Here is a 21,496-nt window from a genome sequence, read left to right as displayed (position 1 = left end):
TTGTCAGGCATTGTCCTCACCACGTTATAGATATCAATTTACTTGATCCTCACAAAAGCTCTGAGAGAGTCGCTATTATTACCCCTGTTTAACAGCTGAGGAAAGGGAAATAAACAAGTTTGGTTGACTTGGCCAGTTGAGTGTCCAAGGCTAGATTTGAACTCAGGTCTTCTTGACTCCAGACCCAGTGCTCTTACTCACTGTTGCCAAGTTGTCAAGATTTTGGTTTCACTGTATCATTATGTTTGCTTTGAAAGAGACAACATGGACATATAGATAAGAGACATAGCACTGAAATTGTAAATTACAAATTGCTACACAGGTATATGCTGTTAATATTACTATGTGGAACTATAAACAACATCCTTGTCTGAGTAGATCATCTGTGGTAATCTGATGTTTCCTCTTGCCTGGAATACTACATTTCAATGCATTACTGTCGGGCTACTAAGCTTGGAAGAGAGCGGGATAAATGAAGTTTTCTCTTACTGCCCTCATGGCAGATGTATAATCAAACATAAATGACTTTTGAACTAAGAACTTTTGGACTGATTATGTATTATATGTTTTGTCACATCTGTTATTATGGAGAAATAAAATGTGACTGCAATTGTTTTACAACCAAAATCCAGAGCCATCAAGTTTATACAGAAAATCTTGAAACTGCAAAATATACTCAAATATGTACTATATAGCTATTTCTAGTAATTAATGGTAATCTTGAAATGAGACAAGTTCTATTGTAGAAAAAAGTCTTAAATGGGATATTTTCAGTTTCTGCATTTATCCTCTACAAAGTATTGTAGTTGTGAGTATGACCTAATCTAAGTTCTTCCCAGCTTTAAAGTTGTGATTTTAGGGCAGTGGATAGAGTACCTGACATGAAGTTAGTACCTGAGTTCAATACCAGACTCAGGACTTGGAGTAAGTCACTTAAACTCAACTGCCATTAATTAATTAATTAACTAAATGAAATAAATGAATGAATAATAAAAAATAATTGAACAAATGAATAAAGTGGTGATTTTAGAAAGTTACTTGACTAGACATATTGAAGGTGTAAGTTCAATGTCATCTTCAGGAAAGAAGTCAGCTAAAAATCAGTGAAGTTTTTAAAAAGTTAAACTAATAAATGTATAGGGAAAAAAAGATGTGAGATAAAAAGAGGATATGACATAAACATGATTTTACCAAAGAGTGTGCAAAAGAGGGCTCCAAGCACAGGGTCTGGAAGGGACGCAAACAATGCACTGAATTTCCCAATCATTCCAAGCATAAGCATTAAAGCCGCACCATACTGAATAACTCGACGACTTCCAACCTATGAGGTAAAATAAAATAACGAGAATTAAAACATGGAACATTATGTTAACTAACCATATTTTTCCTTTGAAGATACCCTGTTGCAAAAAGCAACCAGGTAAATAGCCATTACACAGCAACTGATTCTGCTTCAAGGTTAACAACCTAAACAATTAAAATAAAATTGTATGGTTTTATAGATAGCATAAATTGTTGTTTTTTTTTTTAATTCTCAAAACTAAGTCACTAACTTCAAACTTAATAGGCAGAATGATACAGGGACAAGGACTAGACCCATGATTTCACTGGTACTGAGAAATCCCAGGTAAGTAAACTCCTTTTACCAAAACAGAGAGAGCTGCCTGGAATACTGAGAAATTGAAGTAACTGACTTGCCTATGGTCATGTGGCCAGTATGTGTTAGGGAGTTAACCCTGATTTTCCTGGCTCTGAGACTGGCTTTCTGTCACATGTTACTATATTTCAGACTATAATGTACTGAAAACTGGATTGAGGCGTCAAAAACCTCAAGCTGCAAGTTCTGGATCTGTGAGTCGTTAGCTGCATAAACCTAACAAGACACTTTACCATCCTAGAATTCAGTTTCTTAACTTGTAAAATGAAATGAAATTAGATTATATCCTATTTAACTCTAAAACTCAATGATCTTATAGAATCTGAAGCCCAGGCCTCTAAAAAATGTCAATCATCTTTTAAGATTTGAAGGACAAATGGCAAGAATATTTATTCCTAAAGCCCACCTATCTAGTACTTTCACTGAATTCTTGGTTCAATCTTAAGCTATTTCAAATGCAAAAAGATGCTCTTTATGCAATGAGCCTACCAAGCTTATTTTATCTAAATGCAAAATATCCTCATGTACCAACACATACCTAACATATGTTAGGTATCTGACAAGCTGAATCAATGAATATAAACTAGGGACAGCTACATGGTACAATAAGAGAGCTGGGCCCTGGAGTCAGGAGAACCCAAGTTCAAATTCAACCTCAGACACTTAACCCCAAATGCCTAAACAAAAAAACAAAAGAAAGAAAGAAAGAAAAAAAAAAGACTTCTTTACCCACCAATCCTTGTCAAATAGTTAATACTTTCCTAAGTAATTTATTTTCAGTGACCGAGTTTGATTATTTTAGATTCTTCCTTATTTAGTCTATTCTACTTCAGCTACTTTTCCAATCAGTTCCAAATGATGATCATTTTTATAACAGTTTGAAATACAGAAATGCTTGTTAGTCTTGTTCATTTTTACTATTTTTCATTATTCTTTGATATTAAACCTACATATTACCATAGGCAGGACTGTTTTTCTTACACTGGCTTGCCCAACCATGAGCAACGAATACTCTTCCAGTTTTATTTAAGTTCTTTGAACATTTGTAATTTTATTTATAGAGGTACTTAATGTGCTTTAGTGGAATAACTTTTAGAAATCTATTTTGTAGTTATCTTAAAACAAGGCTAATTTTTTCTGTTATTGCATCCTGGGCATCCTAGATTTTGCTTTGCTATACTGAAATGTAGATAGATCTTGATTAGTGTGAATAGCTGATACCATAAAGTGGATGCATTATTTATATTTTAACACCACATATTGAGTAGGCTGAAACCAATGACCACATCTTTAAAAACCATAATTTGATAGTGTTATTTTGACAATGTTAATTCAAATACATTTGACTGTCTTACAGGAGTCATTATTTGCACTAATTAGGACTGAGTTGTGCTACTAATTTTTCTGAGTTTATTCTGCATCCTATAAGTTTACTGAAATTATCTCAGTTGGTTTATTTGCTAATAACTTAGAAATTTCTAAACAAATTAACATGTCATCAGCATATAATAGTTTTTGTTTCCTCTTTGTCAATCTATATACCTTTAATATTCTTCTAAGCTTTCCTGCTATTGCTAAGTAGGATTATGAATAGCTGGGTCTGCTGTTACACAGCAAAGAACACTATATTTTAAATGATAAAATTTTAAGTAGCTGTGAGGCATAACAATAGAGAAACTATTTTGCTGTATTAGATTAAAGCTGAAGCTAAAAGTCATTCTGTTCTGCTTGTGGAAATAAACTGAGGAATGAAATCTGAATATAGTTGGGTCTTATAAAAGGAATTTTAGTCTCCTAGAAATGCTCCTAGAATCAACTAGAAGAGAATATATTGTAAGGTTTTTCCATTTCTTGATTAAACATGTAACAGAAATTTGAAATACTTAGAATTAATGAACAAATATGTATTTGCACCTTCTATGTTGTCAGGAATTACACTAAGTATTGAGGATATGAGGGGAAAAAAAATCAAACTGCTCCCATCTTCCTAAAGCTTACATCCTTATTAAGAGAGCGATATGTGAATTTTTAAGTATGAAAAATATGCACTAAATAAGCAAGTTAATTTTGGGAGGGAGGCACTCCAAGTTTGGAGAAGGCAGATAAGAATAACCTCATATAGGAATAAGTTCCAAAGAGTAGTCTAAAGAGAAAAAAATAACATTTTTTTTAAGACACATTGTCTGATATAATATAAATAAAAGAGGGGCTGAGTGAAAACTTCAATAAGCAACTAATAAAGCTGTGCTAGAGAAAAATATGGGAATGATAATTGACCTTATGAGAGTTAATGAGGTCACCAAGAAAAGGTTGGAAGCTGGACGATAATACGTCCTTGGGAAGCACCTATAATTAGAATGTGATCTATGAGTGATAATTCAGTAGAGAAGATTTAGAAGATTCATCATATAAGTAGGAGAAGAACCAAGGTACAGAAATGTCCCAAAGACAAACAAAAACAGATATGAGAGAAGGTGGTCAACAATGACAAATGCTGCAGATATAAAGAAGAATGAGGACTAAGAAAGGCCACTGAGTTTGGCAATAAAACTATCACTGGACCAAAACATTCATAGCATCTTTGTATTAACAAAGAAATGAGGAGGGGGGGAGGGGAGAAAGTAGATGTCCATCACCTGGGGAATGATTAAATATGATATGGTACATAAATGTAATAGAATATTACTGCCCTATAAGAAAGTATGAACATGAAAAAGAGGATGAGAAGACCTAATAAAGATGATTTCTTTTAAAAAGAATTATTAAATATCATTGTTTACTTTCAAGGGAGCAGTTTCAGATAAATGATGTGGTTGAAAGCCAGACTAAAAGGGGCTGAGAAGTGAATGAGATTAGAACAGAAATTAGAAAAATGAGTTTATAAAAGCACAGGGACTAGACAACAATATCTGACAATAATATGGGACCATTTTAAGTTTTGTGAAGCATTTTATATATAGTATCTAATTGATCTTGATATCCTATGAAATAGGTGCTAGTGATAATCTGTAATTTTGCAGATAAGAAAACTGAAGCCCAGAATGGAAGGCCTTTTCTGCTTCCTCTATTTGCTAGTCTTCCCCACCCCACTTCTATTACCCTGATGAAATCATCTTTTAATTTTTATATACAGCAATCTTTAATTAACAAGCTTTCATTTTTATAGACAGAATTCTATATTTATTCATCTGTCAACATGTTCCAGTAGGATTTAAGTTTGTTGAAAGCAGGCATTGTATTGAGTTCCTCTTTGTATCATCTGTTGTCCAGCACAGTGATTGGCACACATTAGGTGATTGGAGATGAATATTTCACAAGAATTCCATAATCCTACTGCCACCCTCCAAGTTTTCAATAATCTAAAAATGTTGCTGATTAATATGTACATTTAAGCCCAAGACATGTGAAAAAGTCTGTTTTTGAAGGGTTCAGCAAAAACTCCAGCATCAAGTTTGAGAGGCTTTTCAGAGGATAATCTTCCTCCTTATGTATAATCAGTAATGTGAGTCTGGGAAATGCAAAACCGTTTCCTGAAACAATGCCACTGGTAAGAGTGGGCTAGTGTCCAAAGATACTCGGAAGAGGTTATCAATTAGCTCATTAAACAGAACTGGCATGATGCCTTTTCAGTAATAAGCTAGCACAATTCATTTTGCAATTTCAAGCAATTCAAAATTTTAATGAACATAATTATACCTATACTCCTTCAGTAACATTTAAGAATGAAATCTTTTGTAATATTAATGAATACTGGTTATGCATTTCAACAGTTCTGGTTAAGTTACAAGGTACAATTTAAAAGGAGATGTTGGATGACTGCATTGGTAAAAGGTGAGGAAGGACCATGTTGTTAAAATGGCTTTGTCCAAGTCTCCCTTCCCACCTATCAACAGTATTCCTAGATGCATAGCTTACCTTTAATTACCTATTTAAAGATTGCTTAGTAGATAAGAATCTGAAATTTACATCATTTGCAAGATGGTTTCCAATTACTGGGAACCTTCCTCTTAGAGTTATGTCACATCATTTAAAAGTCTCTACTCTCTAATTTTCAAAGTTTTTGTTTCTAACATAAACTAAACATCAAAACATTGACTGAGAACACCTCCAGCACCACTAAATTTTTCTCACAATTACTATTGTAATAGAACATTGTTCAAAAAAAAGGAAAAAGTATCAATAGATGGTGCTGTCCAAATGGTTTTATAAGAATGATTTCCCCCTACACTATTGGCTAGAAAAATAAAATTTTAAAAATCAGATGTGCAGCACAATGCACTACAGAATGCTATCTAACATCATCATCTATTCTTTGCTCTCTCAATTACCCTGAACTGCAAGAAGTATTATTCATGTTTATTATTATTTACTATTATTCTCTGCTTCAGTTCTCTCGTGAAAGTAATGGGAATCTTGCCTTTGAGGTCTTACTACGTTAGAAAAGCTTAGAAAATGATCCTGGAAATGCTTTGCATGTCTCTTACTATAGGATGAACTGGGTGAAATGAATATAAGCCCAAGATCATAAAGTTGCCAACAGAGTGATGAATAAGAGTCATTAAAATGGGATGCCTTGGAAGGGACTGAGTTGCCCATCACTAGAAGTTTTCAAGAAAAGGCTATATGATCATTTGTTGGCTATTTGATAAGAGCAATTCTAAAGATATAGGTTGTATACTCGATATCCTCTAAGCTCCCTCTTAACATGCTCAGAAATTCTATAATTGTTTTGGCCACAGTCTCTCATAAATATTATCAACTAAAGTAAAGATGAGAGAACTTTTAACTTTTAGGCAGTCTGGTGAAGACTCAAAATAATGTTTAAATGCATAAACTAAAATACATAGGAAAGAAGCTGTTGAAAGATAGATATTAAAATACCCCCCAATTCTCCCCACCACTGGCAAAAAAAAAAAAATTCATAGACCTCAGGTTAATAACCTCTGGTATAGATTATTAGCTCTAATTTACTATGCTGGTGGAGAGAGACCTCATACAACACCATTTAATATTTGGGATATATTAAATGCTATCTAATGATCATGAAATCACAGAAGTTTAAAAGGGCCCTAAAGGATCATTAGCTTAATAAAGTGAGGACCAGAGAGGTGAAACAATTTATCCAGTGGCCGAAGGATGTTTAATTTCAAACCACCTTTAAGTATACAGTGCTCCAGTGAATCCAATCTTCAATTCATTTTTCCATCTACCCATTGCATGCTTCTGCAGGTCATAAAGAATGACACAATTAAACTTCTCCTCCCAAGAAGAATCATTTGTAAAATGAGGCAGATTGGACTCTAGATGATCTCTGAGGTTTCTTCCAGCTATGATAGTCTGAAAATGATGAATCTAGATGCTGGCTCTGATGGAAAATTATTCTGAGTATCAATGATCACAATATCAACCCAAAGACCTAAAAACAACCTCAGCCATCTGCATCTAGAGAGAGCATTATAGGGACCTGAATGTAGATCACAACATAATATTTTCACCTTTTTTGTTGTTGCTTGTTTGCCTGGTTTTTTCCCTCTCATTTTTCCCCCTTTTTAATCCTGATTTTCTTGTGCAGCATGATAAATATGGAAATATGTTTAGAAGAAAAAAATTGTACAGCCTATATTGTATTACTTGCTGTCTAGAGGAAGGAGGAGGGAGAAAAAATATGGAACATAAGGTTTTGTTAAGGATGGATGTTAAACTATCTTTGCATGTATTTTTTAAATTAAAAAGTTTTAAAAATCATTTTAAAAAAGCCGCTTGATAGATTCATTAGCTATTAGAGCTGAAAACTATTTAAATCCTAACACCTACAACCTCTCCAAATGAACAGCAGACGTGAGGAAGGTCATAGGGTCACAGAGTTATTACAGCTGGAATGGTTTTTAGAGACCAGTATTTAGGTCTGTATTCTCATTTAATAGATGTGTTAACTAAAGCCTTGAGAGATCACAGGGGAGGGACTGGAACTCTGTTTCTCAAGTGACTTGATCAACATTACAAAGCTAAGTCTGGCTCATACTACACTTCCCTCATTAGAAACCGCCTTTTGAAAAACTAGATCTAAAAATTTCTTCTTACACAAGGTCTAATGAGGTAAAATTAAATGGTTTAAAAAAAAAAAAAAAGGATTGGGCTTAGAACCAGAAGATATGAGTTCAAGTTTGATCACAGAATCACAGAATTTTATAGGCTTTTAAAGGCATGTTACTATACTTTCCTGCACTTCACTTCTCTAGGGTGTAAGAAGACAACTTTGAACTAGAGTTTAGATAACATTTAAGGTCAAGTCTTGCTCTAGATTCTATATAACATGAAAACTCAATTTGCAAAAGCAAAAAGCACCACTGTAAATAGCAGTATTTGGTTTACTGCATTTAAGGTAAAATGCTCTTTTTCAAGGAATGAATTATAATAATATGAAAGATAAATATTTCCAAGAGAGGTATCTTATGGAAATGCTTTGGTAGTACATTACAGAAAAGGGTACATTATAAAGTATGCCTCTATTAGTTCTTTAATAATAATATTTTTTAAAACTTTAAGGATTTTTTCTCCTATAGGCAAGATTTGAGGATAATTTTCTCAGTCCTACTTTAAAATCCACTGAAAAAATAAACAAAACAATGAGTTCAGACTTCCAGAATTCAAAACATTCAGGGAGATGACTATAACAAAATATACTTACTAGTTTGTTAACTAGAAAAAGATTTGTACCTTAGTTATTCCTAAAACTCCAATATTGGGACTTGATGAAGTGGAACCATTTCCAGTACCAAACACACCATCTAGAACACAGGATAGCCCCTCAATGAAAATCCCCCTATAAGGCAAAGGAGCAAGGGGGGGGGGGGGGAGAAAAAAAAAAAAGAGGCTCATTTTAGAGGTAAAATATTCTGAAACCCTGGAACAAAAAACATTGTATACAAATGATTAAAATTTTATGTTAAATGCAAACTGATAATTTCTCTACATCCAAGGTATTTTAGCAAAGGTGGTAGCTAAAAAACAAATCCAACTTTCAGGGCATATGTTAAATTGAGAATGGAGGGCAACAGAAAATGTTGCAGACAGAAAAAACCTAAGCCTAATCACTTCAGGAAGAATCATACTAAATTTTAATCTCATAAAAACCAATGATTTGTTTTTTCTTTCTTAAGAAATTTTTTAAGCATTAAAAATTATAAATAATAAAGTCCATATTAAGAAATATGGGAAAAGAACAAATATAAATTAACCTAACAAGGTATAAAGTAGCAGAGTCAAATAAAAAAGGCTTATTTGAGTGTGAAAGTTCTTCTTTCACTTCAATTTTTTTTTTCTCTTTTGTAAATTATTGCTTTCTTTTATCATTTTCGTTGTCACTCACGTCTTCCTGATCCTCCCATATGAGGTTTAAGCTACCCCAAGAGACACTGGAACAAGCCATCAGAATAACCTGATGTCAAGTACGGTCTTTAACTTGGGACATCTGGATGACACTGAGCAATGCACTAACCTTTGTGTCTAAGTTGCAAAAAAAAAAAAAAAAAAAAAAAAAAAAAAAAAAAAAAAAAAAAAAAAAAAAAAAAAAAAAAAAAAAAAAAAAAAAAAAAAAAAAAAAAAAAAAAAAAAAGCACTTATTTATAGAGAGTTTGCACCAGTCAGCTGTGGGGCACCAATATGTTTGTAAATAATAATATGTCACACTAAAATGACACATATAGCCAAAGAATGTGAAACAGGCTTTCCCCCCAGTCTTTCTTTAACTACCAAAGAATTAAGGCAAGATGCAATCATTTTGATGAATCACAGAATCAGAGATTGATGGGATCTAGGAAATCATCTAATCTAAGCCATACCTAAGCAAGAGTACCACTCTGCAATCTACCTGGCAATTAATTCCTTAAAGATGGGAATCCATGAAAAAAAAGACCTTTGATGATAAGACACTTACCTATTTATTGCATGAATGGGGGGTGGTGGAGCACAAGATAATCTTGCACAGGCGTAATAATCACCAATGGATTCGATAATGCTAGCAACCACTGCACTGAGCATTCCTATAACCCCAGCAGCTGAAACGGTTGGAAGTCCCCACTGAACTGCAAAAGAAAAAACAAAAATGGAATTCTTAATGGCTATCTTAGGCAAACTGGAGTTAAATGCTTCATTCTATTAATAAAGTGAGGCTAAAAAAGAGTTATTCAAATCAGGAAGGACAATGAAATTGTTGTTCATTCCATTAAACTAGTTAATAGTTATAGAACTATTTGATTTTTTAGTCCAAGTCATTTGCTTCCTGCTACTTGGAAGGCTCTGAGATGTGTGCAAGGAGAGTCATCCAAGGGCACTAAAGCATCTCCTCTGCCATGGCTCCCAAGTGCAGCTGCCACAAAGCCCTGGCTGATTGATTGCTTCTGCATTTCCATCTCAGTCTCTGTATTTACAGGGATGGAAACAGAAGGAGAACTACAGGTATCTCCCTGGAGATCTAGGATTTCTACTTGTAGAGCGACTATGAAAAAGTTAACAAGGGAAGATTGTTGGTATAGTTGAGCATCAAGGAGAAGTGGGGAGAGGGCCCATTTAGGCGTCTTCTAACTGCTCTTCCTCCCTCCCCTTCTTTCAAGAAGCTTAAAAGCTAGAAAGCAAAATAAGGCAAGACAGGAAAAGATACAGAATAAAGAAAATCTTAACTGTACAGAAAAATGAAGGCAAGATTATTTCCATCCAGGGACTATTAGGAAAAGACTTCATGGGGAAGGCAACATTTGGATTTTCATTTTGGATGTGTTGTGTTTGGGTTTCCTAAAGGAAAACCAGGTGGAGATGTCAGGCGGGCAATTAGGTGATAATTGGACCCTGGCCCTCTGAAATGAGGCAAGGGCTGGGTATGCCACAAAGTCTGATCACTAGAACTCGTGAGACTCACTGAGATAGCTGAAGAAAGACAAGGATGGAATAGCCTTCTGAAATCATGGCTAGCCAAGAGTGGGAAAAATACAATGCTGTAGAGCAGAAGTTCTTAATTATAGTCCTCAGCTTAAGAACTTCAGATCTACTCTCCAGAGAATACTTGGAAAGATTTTAAGGAGACTAAACTTGGAGTGAGAAAACTATGTTTATTTCAATATATTGATTTCCCAACTAATTTTTATTTTTGGCATTTAGAACTACAGAAAGTTGAAGACCACTCAAAGGGATCTATTAACACAAGAAAAGTGTAAGAATTCCTCTTATAGTACATTAAATTGAGATCTTTTTCTTTATCACATTAGGTTTAGCTATAGCAAAGCCCATAGCTATGATGTGGAGACATTGGACTGGAAGCAAAAAAAGGAAGTACCACGAAGTGGTGGCCATGCCAGCCTGAATATTAGGAGACTGGGATTCTAATCCTAGATATGCCAGTATGACTATGGGTCTCAGGTTAATTATATTTAAAATGAAAGAGTAAAATAGATCAAGCACTCAATAAGCATTTATCAAGGACCTTCTCTGCTCCAGTTGCTCCACAAGAAAATCACTATACATAATAGCTGATCTTTTGAACTTTTCCAGATATGAAATTCTATGTTATGGTATCATGCCAGCTGATTTCATACTTGATTCCTTTATGTATTCAGAAAGGTAACTGGTATAAAACATATGACTCTTTAAGCATAAGATTCTCTAAATTTGGCATGGCAGAAGGGTATGTTTCCCTCCCATAGGAAAACAGTAAACTTTTTCACTTTTTCTTTTTCCACTAGTCTTCAAACTCGGGTAGATGCTGATAAATATTTAACTAACTCAAAAAAAAAAAATGTAAATGAACAACATGTTTTCAAGTTTAATCTATACTACTAACATTTTTCTAGATAATCAACAAAACAATAAACCAAGCCTGACTGCCTCTTTATTTTACGCTGCAAAATTTAATAATTGGCTCTGGTTCAAGTTGGCTCTACTACACCCCTGCCCAAGACCCTGAGCACTGCATTCACATATACTTCACTAGGCATGGAGAGGCCAGGGTATTCTGAACTACAACAGGCTGGAAATCTGTTTCCCACTCACGGCTTAAGATGTGGCGTGAATTCCAACTATGAAACTAATTCCTGGTTGGACTATGAAGGCGTGAGCACTTATCATCCCCTTCCAGCTTTGCCTACCATTTAGAGAAGAGGATTCTTCCATAGAGAAATGGGATTCTCCAGGTAGACAAATCTTGATTTGTGTGGAAAATATGAAGAACTGGGGATGAGGGAGAGCTGGGGGGTCAGGGAGAACAGAATGAACCTTACATTGATGGCTAAAGCCAGAATTTACAAATATGCCTCCTTTCTCAGGGTCTGGCTACTGGAAGTGAAGGTTCCTGGATATCTTCCTGTGCTGCTCATTCCTGACTTCTCCAGGCCTGCCATTTCCCATCCACCCTTTAACAAAGGGAGCCCATAATGACCTTGCCCACTGCCCATTTAAAAGTCTGACATTAGGTACTAGGAAAAGGCACTGTCAAAGATCACAGGGACTGCCCTCTAATTAAAGCTAGTTTCTTGATTTACTGCAAGGTACATATTCTAGGAAGAAGGGTAACTAGCATGAGTTCAAGGAATAATTGGCTAGGCAGAAGCACAGAATAAAATGTGATAGAGCTTTGAACTTTGTTTAACAGGCAAAGAAACACTGAAGATTTTAAGAGACAAAACCCTAAGCCATGATAAAATACAATGCCTAAAAGACACCCAATGAGAGGCATTACCTATAAATTAAGCTGACTCCACCACTTTGACAAGTAGAATTATTATCTTTATACAGAACAAAATATGGTACCCTATAATTGTTACCCAATTCTTGCCTTCAAAATGGAGCAGAACAAATCTAATACTTCCATAACAGAACTCAAAATATTTTGTGACATCAAAGGTCTACTGTCTGAATGTAGAGAAAATAAAATCAAGGAAATATAATTATAATCTCAACCATAATGAGTGAAACATGATATAGAAAACTACTCTTAATACAATGCCAACATTCATCTTGCACATTTAATGCCATGAAAAAATTAGTAAAACAGCACATAAGATGAAAGGTTTAGAACTGAAAGGGACTTTAGAAGTGATCTAGTTAAATGTTCTCATTTTGTAAAGAAGGAAATTGAGGCCCGGGAAGGTTAAATTGCCAGAGTCAAACTCCCAAGAAAGTAGTGGAGCCAGTACTTGAACTGAATTCTGTGACCCCAAGCTTGGCTCTCTTTCTTCACTGCTGAAGTATTGATGGATTCAGCATGAGAAAATGAACTTATTACAGCACTTTGGTCCTCGTTTTGCTCCTTTAATATTGTTGGTTTGGACATACTGCCTCAAGGTCCTTTTAAAAAATTATTTTTGATTTTTTTTTCAATTTGAATTTTCAATTGAATTCAATTGAATTTTCAATTCAATTTCAATTTGTAATCCCACCTCAGCACCCAACCTGAGAACGAATAATAATCATAATCATAATATAAACCCAATTACAAACAAGTATAATCAATCAAAACAATTTCCACATGGACTAATTTTTTTAAAAACAATTTTTCTCTGATTCTTCATGGTGACTCCTTTGCTTCTCTATAAGGAGGTGGTCCATCATTAGTTTTTTGGAATCATAGTTGCATTATGCTAATGAAAGTTCCTAATTCTTCCCAAGTTGTTTTCCCTTATTATATTGTGTCATTGTATAAATTATTCTCCTGATTATTTCAATTCATTTGGCATAGGATCATACAAATAGTCCCAAGTTTCTCTGAACATTCATCATTTCTTACAAATCATTTCATCATATTTATATACCAATATTCATCCATTCCCTAACTTATGAACAAACAAACCCCACAGATTTTCATTCTTTGTCAAAGCTCAAAAAAGCTATAATTTTTCTATTTCTTTAGAATTTGTTTTGCTTAGGACTAATCTTTCCCTTTAATTTTCCCTGTTCCCCTTAGTTTTCTGAGTGAAATGTACTTCAACAACTATATCCCTCCCTTTAACCAGTTCAGATAAGTGTGACTAAAGCCCCAGCTGCTCTCTCCATTCTAAGGTTCTTTGTGCACCCCTTAATGATAAAATAATTGCCCATTACTCCCCAAGTATATTTTTCTTCCCCTCTCTTTCTATTCTCTCAATATCAAGACACAACAGAACCAGTCATTTAATTAAGACTCCCTCTATAAACCCTCAGGAAATAAATGTGCAATTTTCCTATGTCATAAGCAATTTATCTTTTTATAACCAAATATCATTATTCATTCATGTTTATCTTTTTGCATTTCTTTTTACACCTGTATTTGAACTTTTAAGGTTTCTAGACGTAGTTCTGTTTTTTTCAAGAAGAGTGCATATTGTTATTTCATTAGGTCTTTATTCAATAAAAATCCTTTTACCCCCTGTAACATACTCAGTTTTGCTAAGGAAGTTATTTTTGGCTAGAAGATTCTTTATAATATTATTTTCTTCTTTGACCTGGAAGCTCTATATTACGGCTATAACGTTAATGAGAATTTTCACTTGGGGGGGTTATTTTCGGTTGATGAGTAGTGATTTCATTTAATTTCCACTTTCTTGTTGGTTCTAAAAGATTTGGGCAGTTTTAAAATTTCTTGCAATATCATTCAGTCAATAAACATTACAATATGTCATTAGTCCATACCAGGTGCAGGCACTGTGCTAAGTGCTGGGAATACAAAAAGAAAAAAAAGATGATTGGATCCTTGTCCTCAAGGACTAATGGAGAAGACAATTGGCAAACAAGCTATATACTGGATAAATAGGAAATAACTAAGAGAGAGAAGGCTCTGGGATTAAGAGATTAGGAAGGGCTTCCTGTAGAAGAAGGGACTTCAACTGGGGCTTAAAGAAGGGGAGTAGTCAAGTGGAGAAGGGAGAGTATTCTGGAAATGAGGAACAGTCAGAAAAAAATACCTGAAGCTGAGAGATGGAGGATCATTTTTACGACATTTCCATCTTTGGACTCATGGAAGAGCCAGGAGGCCAGTGTCACTAGATCAAAGAATACATGGTAGGTACAAAAGAGCCATGTTATGAAAGGTTTTGAAATGCCAAACTAAATATTTGTATTTGTTCCTGATAGCAAAACAAAGGCATTGGAATTTAATGGGTAGAAAGAATGCCACACTTGGACCAGCACTTTAGGAAAATCACTACAGTAGCTCCTAAGATGATGGACTAGAAAGGACAGAGACTTGAAACATGATGCCTGGGTTATATTTTGTCACAACTTTCAGGCAGTCCAATGATTCAAGAAACTTTTTTTTCTCCTCAATCGGTTTTCCAGGTCAGTTGTTTTTGCTCTGAGATACCTTATATTTTCTCTCCTTCCCATTTCCCTGACTGCCCTCCCACCATTTTAATATTTCTTGTGATATCATGGCTTCTATTTGGCTGACTTCTTTTTTCCCCAGAGTTTGTTTTTTCAGAGATTTTGTTGCTTGGGCAAGACTTTGCACCTCCTCTACTACATTACTAATTCCCTTTCCAATTCCCTCTTCTATCCTTTTCCAAATTTTTTTCTCAAATACTCTTATTTTACTTAGAAAAACACTATTTAATTCTTTTGCAAACCCTTGCTTCACGTCTTTCAGGAATTCTAGTTCAATTTGCACCCAAGCCTTTTTTGTGATCTAAGGCATTACTTGTAGATATCATTCTCTTCCATGTTCGAGTCTTGAGCATGTTTTTTTGTTTACCCTTTCTTTAATCCAAATCCTGATTTTGGATTTGGTTTTAGGGTTCTACCCCACTTCTTGAGAGAAGGGCTGAGCTGATCCTGTTATTGCTTTCTTGGACTGTAGCATTATTCTAGTATCTCAAAGACTGGCCAAGGATAAGCAAGCTATCAGTGCTCCCACAGTAAACCAAGCTAAGATAAAATCTGTTTTCTCTTCCCCTAGTCTAAGTTTTGCAAGTTCCTAACCTGAGTTTTGGTCAAAGTAATAACATACTGCTATTGGAATCAGCCAGGTAGGAAGAATTCTGTTGTCTCTTTGGTCTAGGATGCTTTCTGGAATTATTCCGCTACAGAATGGTATTATAAACGCTGAAATCAAGATTCCGTTCTGCTCCTAGGGTCTGAGTGAAATCATTGCAGGTAGCTTAGTAATGGTCCCCTTTCGCTGAAGACTTGCATCCAGAATACTACTTATATATGCAGGTCCCTCTTGATACATGGTTCAGAACAGGATAGTGAGAAATAAAGATCCCAGGTGGTACTTGTCCCCATTTCAGTGCCCCAGTCTGGATCTTGGACCTCCTCTTGACTGTGTGCGTAACTTCTTAGATACTGAGGTGCTCCACACATAGACGTGTTCCTGCCCATATGTGGAGTGAGCAATCTCTGTTCTTACAGTCAATATTAGTAGACTTGTCTGTCTTCCTGTGCCAATCAGGATTTGCCAAAGGACTCACTCACTTCCCATCAGGATTCAATTTGCTGCTGCTGTTGCTGCTGCATTTTAATGACTTTATGAAGAAGTTTTGTGTCTGTTACATTGCTTCTTGTTACTCTACTATCTTCCTGGAAAGTCTTATTGTTTAATATAAACTTTCTATTTCAGATTAATACAAGTGTCAAGAGTATGTGTATATACACACACACACACATATATATATATAGCAATGTCACTGTGAACATTATATATGAGAAACATTTAACTATTTAATGTGTCTGCTATGTACATATTAACATAAATTAGCATATGAGTAAATAGCCATCAACAACAAAAATATAAGAACTATTACAAAGGAACATATGACTTAATACTATACACAAATAACAAAAATTTTAAATTCAAAGGAGAAAAAATATGTTCTGAAGTAGACAATAAAAAGGAATAACAGAATTAACTGAAGGATGACCCCATGTAAATGAAAAGGTTTTGTGAGCAAACCCATCCAACTACAGAGGAAGGTCTGTGTAAGGGAATAATAATAGACATAAAGTTAGAAAACTCTGGCAGGATCAATTCTGTAGAGTCCTAAAATGCTCTAAAAGGTAGGTTGAGTTTAGATTTCAGAATGCAAGCAATGGGGATCTACTAAAAGCTTTTGAGTGGAAGAGTATTGTAATAATGAAAACCGAGTTTCTGACATATTAATCTTTCTAAATAGTAGCAAAAAAAAAAAAAAAAAAAAAAAAAATCAAAACCCAACCTATTTTGAGGAAAGAAGCATTCATTCCCAAAATTTTCACCATCTACCTCAATTTTAAATTATTTCTTTCTAAGCAATATTGCCTTAAAGTATACAAAAACTATAGCCTCCTACAGTGAAGAATAAATTGCTGATTTTGACCTAAATTAAAGTACTAGAGCTTATATTCTTTGAAACACTACACATAAATGCAAACACAGTTCCTCTGTTGGGCCTTATGTTTCAACTAAAAACAAATCAACTCATCTATTATAATAATTTAAGAGCTACAATCCTCCCCCTTGCTTGTTAGCTTACATTTAATCATATCAACTATCCTTATGCTATAAATAAAATGTGGGCCTGATAATATTAATAATAGTTTATTGGTGGCCATAAATGTTTGTTAATCAATTATTCCTATGCATCTCAATATTCTTTGGTACCCTCTACCTTATGTATCCCTTCTCTATTTACCATACTAGTACATCTATAACTCAAAACTTGCTTCGTGTCACTTATCATCTGGAGATCAAAAATGTCATGATCTCTTCCACCAAAACAAATCAGTCCTTATCCTTTCCTCTCAAAGGTGTTCATAAGCTAATATGAAAAACTAATATTCTCTGGTCATAAGGAATTGCTAGAGAGAAGTTCCCATGAAACATGTATTTTAATTGTCTTTCTTTAGACAATGTTCCATTGTCTAATTGTCAAAATTTCGATGTCTTCAATGGCCACGAAGATTACAAATAATGATTACTGCAATTCATTCCCCCTACAAGTAGCGCCTGCACTGCCTTTAAACTGCCTTAAGTATACTTACATGGATATGGAACTTTAAACCAAGGTGCCACAAAAAGCACGCCTTGTCTAGCATCTGTACGAGCATAGAACCCATACTTTGTGCTGTCAGGTGGAAAGACATCTGTCACAGTGAATATGAAGCACAGTAACCAGGATACCAAGATAGCCAGGATTATCTGAAATTGGAAAGGGAGAAGACTATTCCAGGCTAAGTATATTAGTGGTTATTGATGAAACAGAAGTTTACATGCTCTCTCTTTCCCTCTCCCTTTATCCTTGCCCATGGTACTTAGCCATCTATAACTTAAATGCAAAAAAAAAAAAAAACTTATAATGGCTTTAATAGATTTTATTTTAATGAAATTGCTTCATACACCTAACTGTAGTTTTGTTTAAATGACAAATACCTCCTAATAACAAACATCTATAAGAATGACTCAATTCATATTTGTACAAGACTGGCATAGAGCTAACCCTCACTAAGTAAACTTTTGAGGAAATGGGAGAAGTCTAACAATATATTTTTTAATTGTCATTTTATCTTGAGCACTACAAAAACATGCTTCTCAAAGTTTAGAAATGAAGTTTATTATTTGGTTCATCATCACTATGGATAATGATCATTGTGTGGCTTATAGTTCCAAAATACAGAAATTTAAAAATCAAAATGATCTTTATAGGTTCTCAAAAGATATGCACTGACAGTAATTTTTAAAGTAAAATAGAAATTGATTACTTACAGGGAACATTTTGAAAAGCTGCAATTTGTAGGCAGTCCATCCTTTTTTGGATTTGTAAATTGGGAGAGGAAATTTAACATTTCTGGCATATTGAGAAAATAACAATACTAGAAAAATAGTTCTGGGGGAGAAAGAAAGATTAGTTAGGTTTACACACTGTCTACTGTAAATAATCCTTCATGGTTCAACAAACTTTCTTCAGACTAGAAAACTCCTGCACAGTTCTCATTTAATTGGTATCTGAGAGAGTATAACATCTTTCTGAAATTACCTCTTTAGGTAGATCTTAAAAATTCTTATCTAATATCACTCAAAAATGGAATAAAATATTATAGCAGAAGAACTAACCAACAGACCATTAACTTACATAAATGGAGAAGATGGCTCTCATTGATCTTTAGGAATAAAAATATTAAAAACACAGGAATCTACATGTTGGAATGTGGGAGTTATAAGGTATGCTTTAAGAAATGGCTTTTGTTTTAAGACTGATGTCAATTGAACTTAATACAAAACTGAGGAAAGATAATGAATCTGAAGGAGACAAGGAGAGTGCAGAAGCTGTCTAGAAAAAGATTTTTCTAAAGCAAATAGAAATGCTCCACCAAACTGAATGTTTTACTGTATGATAGGATGTAAAATACAATTTGTAATTATGAAACCTAATGCTCTTATTATTCTACATTGCCCTGGCCCTATACCCTCACACCTTTCACTACTCCAACATGCCTCCCCTTACCCTAAGCCAAACAGCATTACTCACAACACAACATACACTGATCTGTCTCCCAACAATTTTAGGCCTTGCCCATCTGAGCCTAACTCATTCATCTGTTCTAAAATTCCAGGTTCATTCTCAATCAAAAAGTCTGACTGCAGATGAGTTTTTGGTATTGCTACCCTCACATTCTACCTTAGTCATTATCTAAGAAATTGAGGATTTTGAGAAAAGATTTTTTAAGAAATATTTTTACAACTGTGTCCATGACAAAAATTGTGTCCCAGAAAAGAGTAACTCAATATGACAGTATGTCAATCCTTAATGTTCCTATAGCTTTATCATGGCCACAAAGCCGATTAGTGGTAGAACTAAGACTTGAACTTAGATCTTCTGCCTCCCAATTAACACTCCTAAACCATGAGGCTTCAAGTTGGAATTCTGAGGAGATTTAAAAGAAATCTTCAAATGGGTTTTATGATCCTACACTGGCTCTTAAAGACAGAAAAATCATATCAGCAACCAAGATATTTTTATGTTGGCTTATTTAGATGGTGCACAATCCCAGTGTTCTCACTGGAATCAATTTGTACAATTATATGAACGAGCCATCACTTTTACCAATCTATAAAGACTTTTGAAAAGAATCTTTCAGCAGTTTTCTTCTGAATCCCAAATAAAGGTCAATTCATTTAGCCTACACAACCTCCATAACATGACACTTCTTAGTCTTTCCAGTTTTTTTCCTTACATTATTGCTTTCTATAATTTTTACCCTCTAGCTGAACTGGAGGAACCTGCGCTAATCCACATCCATGCCTTCTACTTAGATTGGTTCATTTACCATCTTTTACCCCTTTTACATCTATTTTATTACATTTATTACATCTACCTCTTTACATCTATTCCCCTATCTCTTTAAACCCTACTTATGCTTCAAGACCCAGTTCAAATGGCACTTCTAAGAAGGTATTGATCTTTTAATCTTAGACATTCTTAGTAACAATCTTTCCTGCTTTAGGCTTCACATACAGCATTTGGATTAGGTCTTTCCTATACACCTACACTGTGTCCTTTTTTTCCAGTTATTTGTGTCACACTAGCCAGCAGATTATAAACAGGACAGGAACCTTGTGTTATTGGCATTTTATTTTCCCCACTTCCTAGTTAAAGGCTCTGTGAAAAGCAGACTTTAGTTAAAATAAGAATTGAAAAAAGGAGGAGAGTTCTTGACCAAGGAACATTTAATTTATGACTAATCTACATTAAGAAAGACCTCTTCTATTCCTATTTTCATGATATTATTGCCAGAACATTTAGACTGAAACTGTTATAGTTCTGTCCTTCAAAGGCTAGCCTGAGGCTTGGTAGGCAATCAATATTAAAATAATATCTCTGGGGCTAGCATGAAAATCATTACATTATTCTTATGGGAAAAAATTCTGGGATCTATAAACAACAGATTGAAACAGAAACATAGAAGTCATTAATGATTTGAGACTGCCAAATGCTTGAACAAGAAATATTTCCCTTTTAATTTTAGGTGATTATTTAATTCTGACAAAGAACCAGTTCAATAAAACATCTAAATTTCTAACATAAACAAGCCACATTAACTCTCCTATCCTGAAGTTATTAAATTAGATGTATCAAGAGTCAATAAGAACACAAATTAAAGGCTAGAAGGAACCACAGAAATTATCTAATCCAACAGGAAACCAAAGATCCTAAAATCCTTTTCTCAGGGTCAAACAGGTAGATAAGTAGGAAACTAGATTCCTGACTCTAAATCTAGTGTCTTGTCTATTATTTAACTATTCTGGATATATATTTTGTTAGGAACAAGCAACTTTCTACTTATCATATAGAACTGCAAAAAAATTGTTTTCTACAACCAGAATAAATTTTACTTTCCATATTCACTATTACTTTATTTAGAAGATGAGGTTGTATCAGCATAACAATATTCGCATCAAAAAAAAAAAAAAAAAAAAAAAAAAAAAAAAAAAAAAAAAAAAAAAAAAAGAAGTTAAATGAACTCACAGCATAGCTATGCCCCAGTGTTTCCCTGCTCTTTCTCCTGCTGCCTGGAAACCAGAGAGACCAATCAGGGCCACTGTTGGTGTAATAGTCAAAGGTCCAATATATTTTAGCAGAGCACCTGGCAGGCCAAGGAAGCCAATTACAACTTCTATCAATGAAGACATGATAATGGCACCTTGGATCTGAACAAAAAGATGAGAAAAGACATTATCCAACTAGTCTTATTCCCTCTCACTTTTAAAATACTGTTTTCAATCATTACAAACAAATCCTGAAAATTATTCCCTGATTGAAGAAAAGCACAGAAGCATAATTAAACATCATCGATGATCATTTCATAACTGTAGTTCTCCAGATATATGCCACATGCTCTGGAAGG

The 21,496-nt window shown here is 34.4% G+C and overlaps 1 protein-coding gene across 5 annotated transcripts in view; it reads right to left on the bottom strand.

The window, feature by feature from the left end:
- The window catches only part of SLC23A2 (solute carrier family 23 member 2), a 108,819-nt gene that overhangs the window by 8,673 nt on the left and 78,650 nt on the right, over nt 1–21,496 (bottom strand). For all 5 annotated transcript variants that reach the window (XM_031950628.1, XM_031950630.1, XM_031950629.1 and 2 more), the window contains 6 exons: nt 21,118–21,299; nt 18,357–18,477; nt 17,636–17,792; nt 9,594–9,741; nt 8,375–8,480; nt 1,192–1,321 (listed from right to left, as the gene is read on the bottom strand). In XM_031950628.1, coding sequence (XP_031806488.1) covers nt 1,192–1,321; nt 8,375–8,480; nt 9,594–9,741; nt 17,636–17,792; nt 18,357–18,477; nt 21,118–21,299 — 844 coding nt within the window. The remainder of the gene's footprint in view (nt 1–1,191; nt 1,322–8,374; nt 8,481–9,593; nt 9,742–17,635; nt 17,793–18,356; nt 18,478–21,117; nt 21,300–21,496) is intronic.

Source organism: Sarcophilus harrisii, chromosome 2 (assembly GCF_902635505.1).
Source record: "Sarcophilus harrisii chromosome 2, mSarHar1.11, whole genome shotgun sequence".
Classification (NCBI taxonomy): Eukaryota; Metazoa; Chordata; class Mammalia; order Dasyuromorphia; family Dasyuridae; genus Sarcophilus; species Sarcophilus harrisii.
This window is presented reverse-complemented; position numbering and strand designations above follow the sequence as displayed.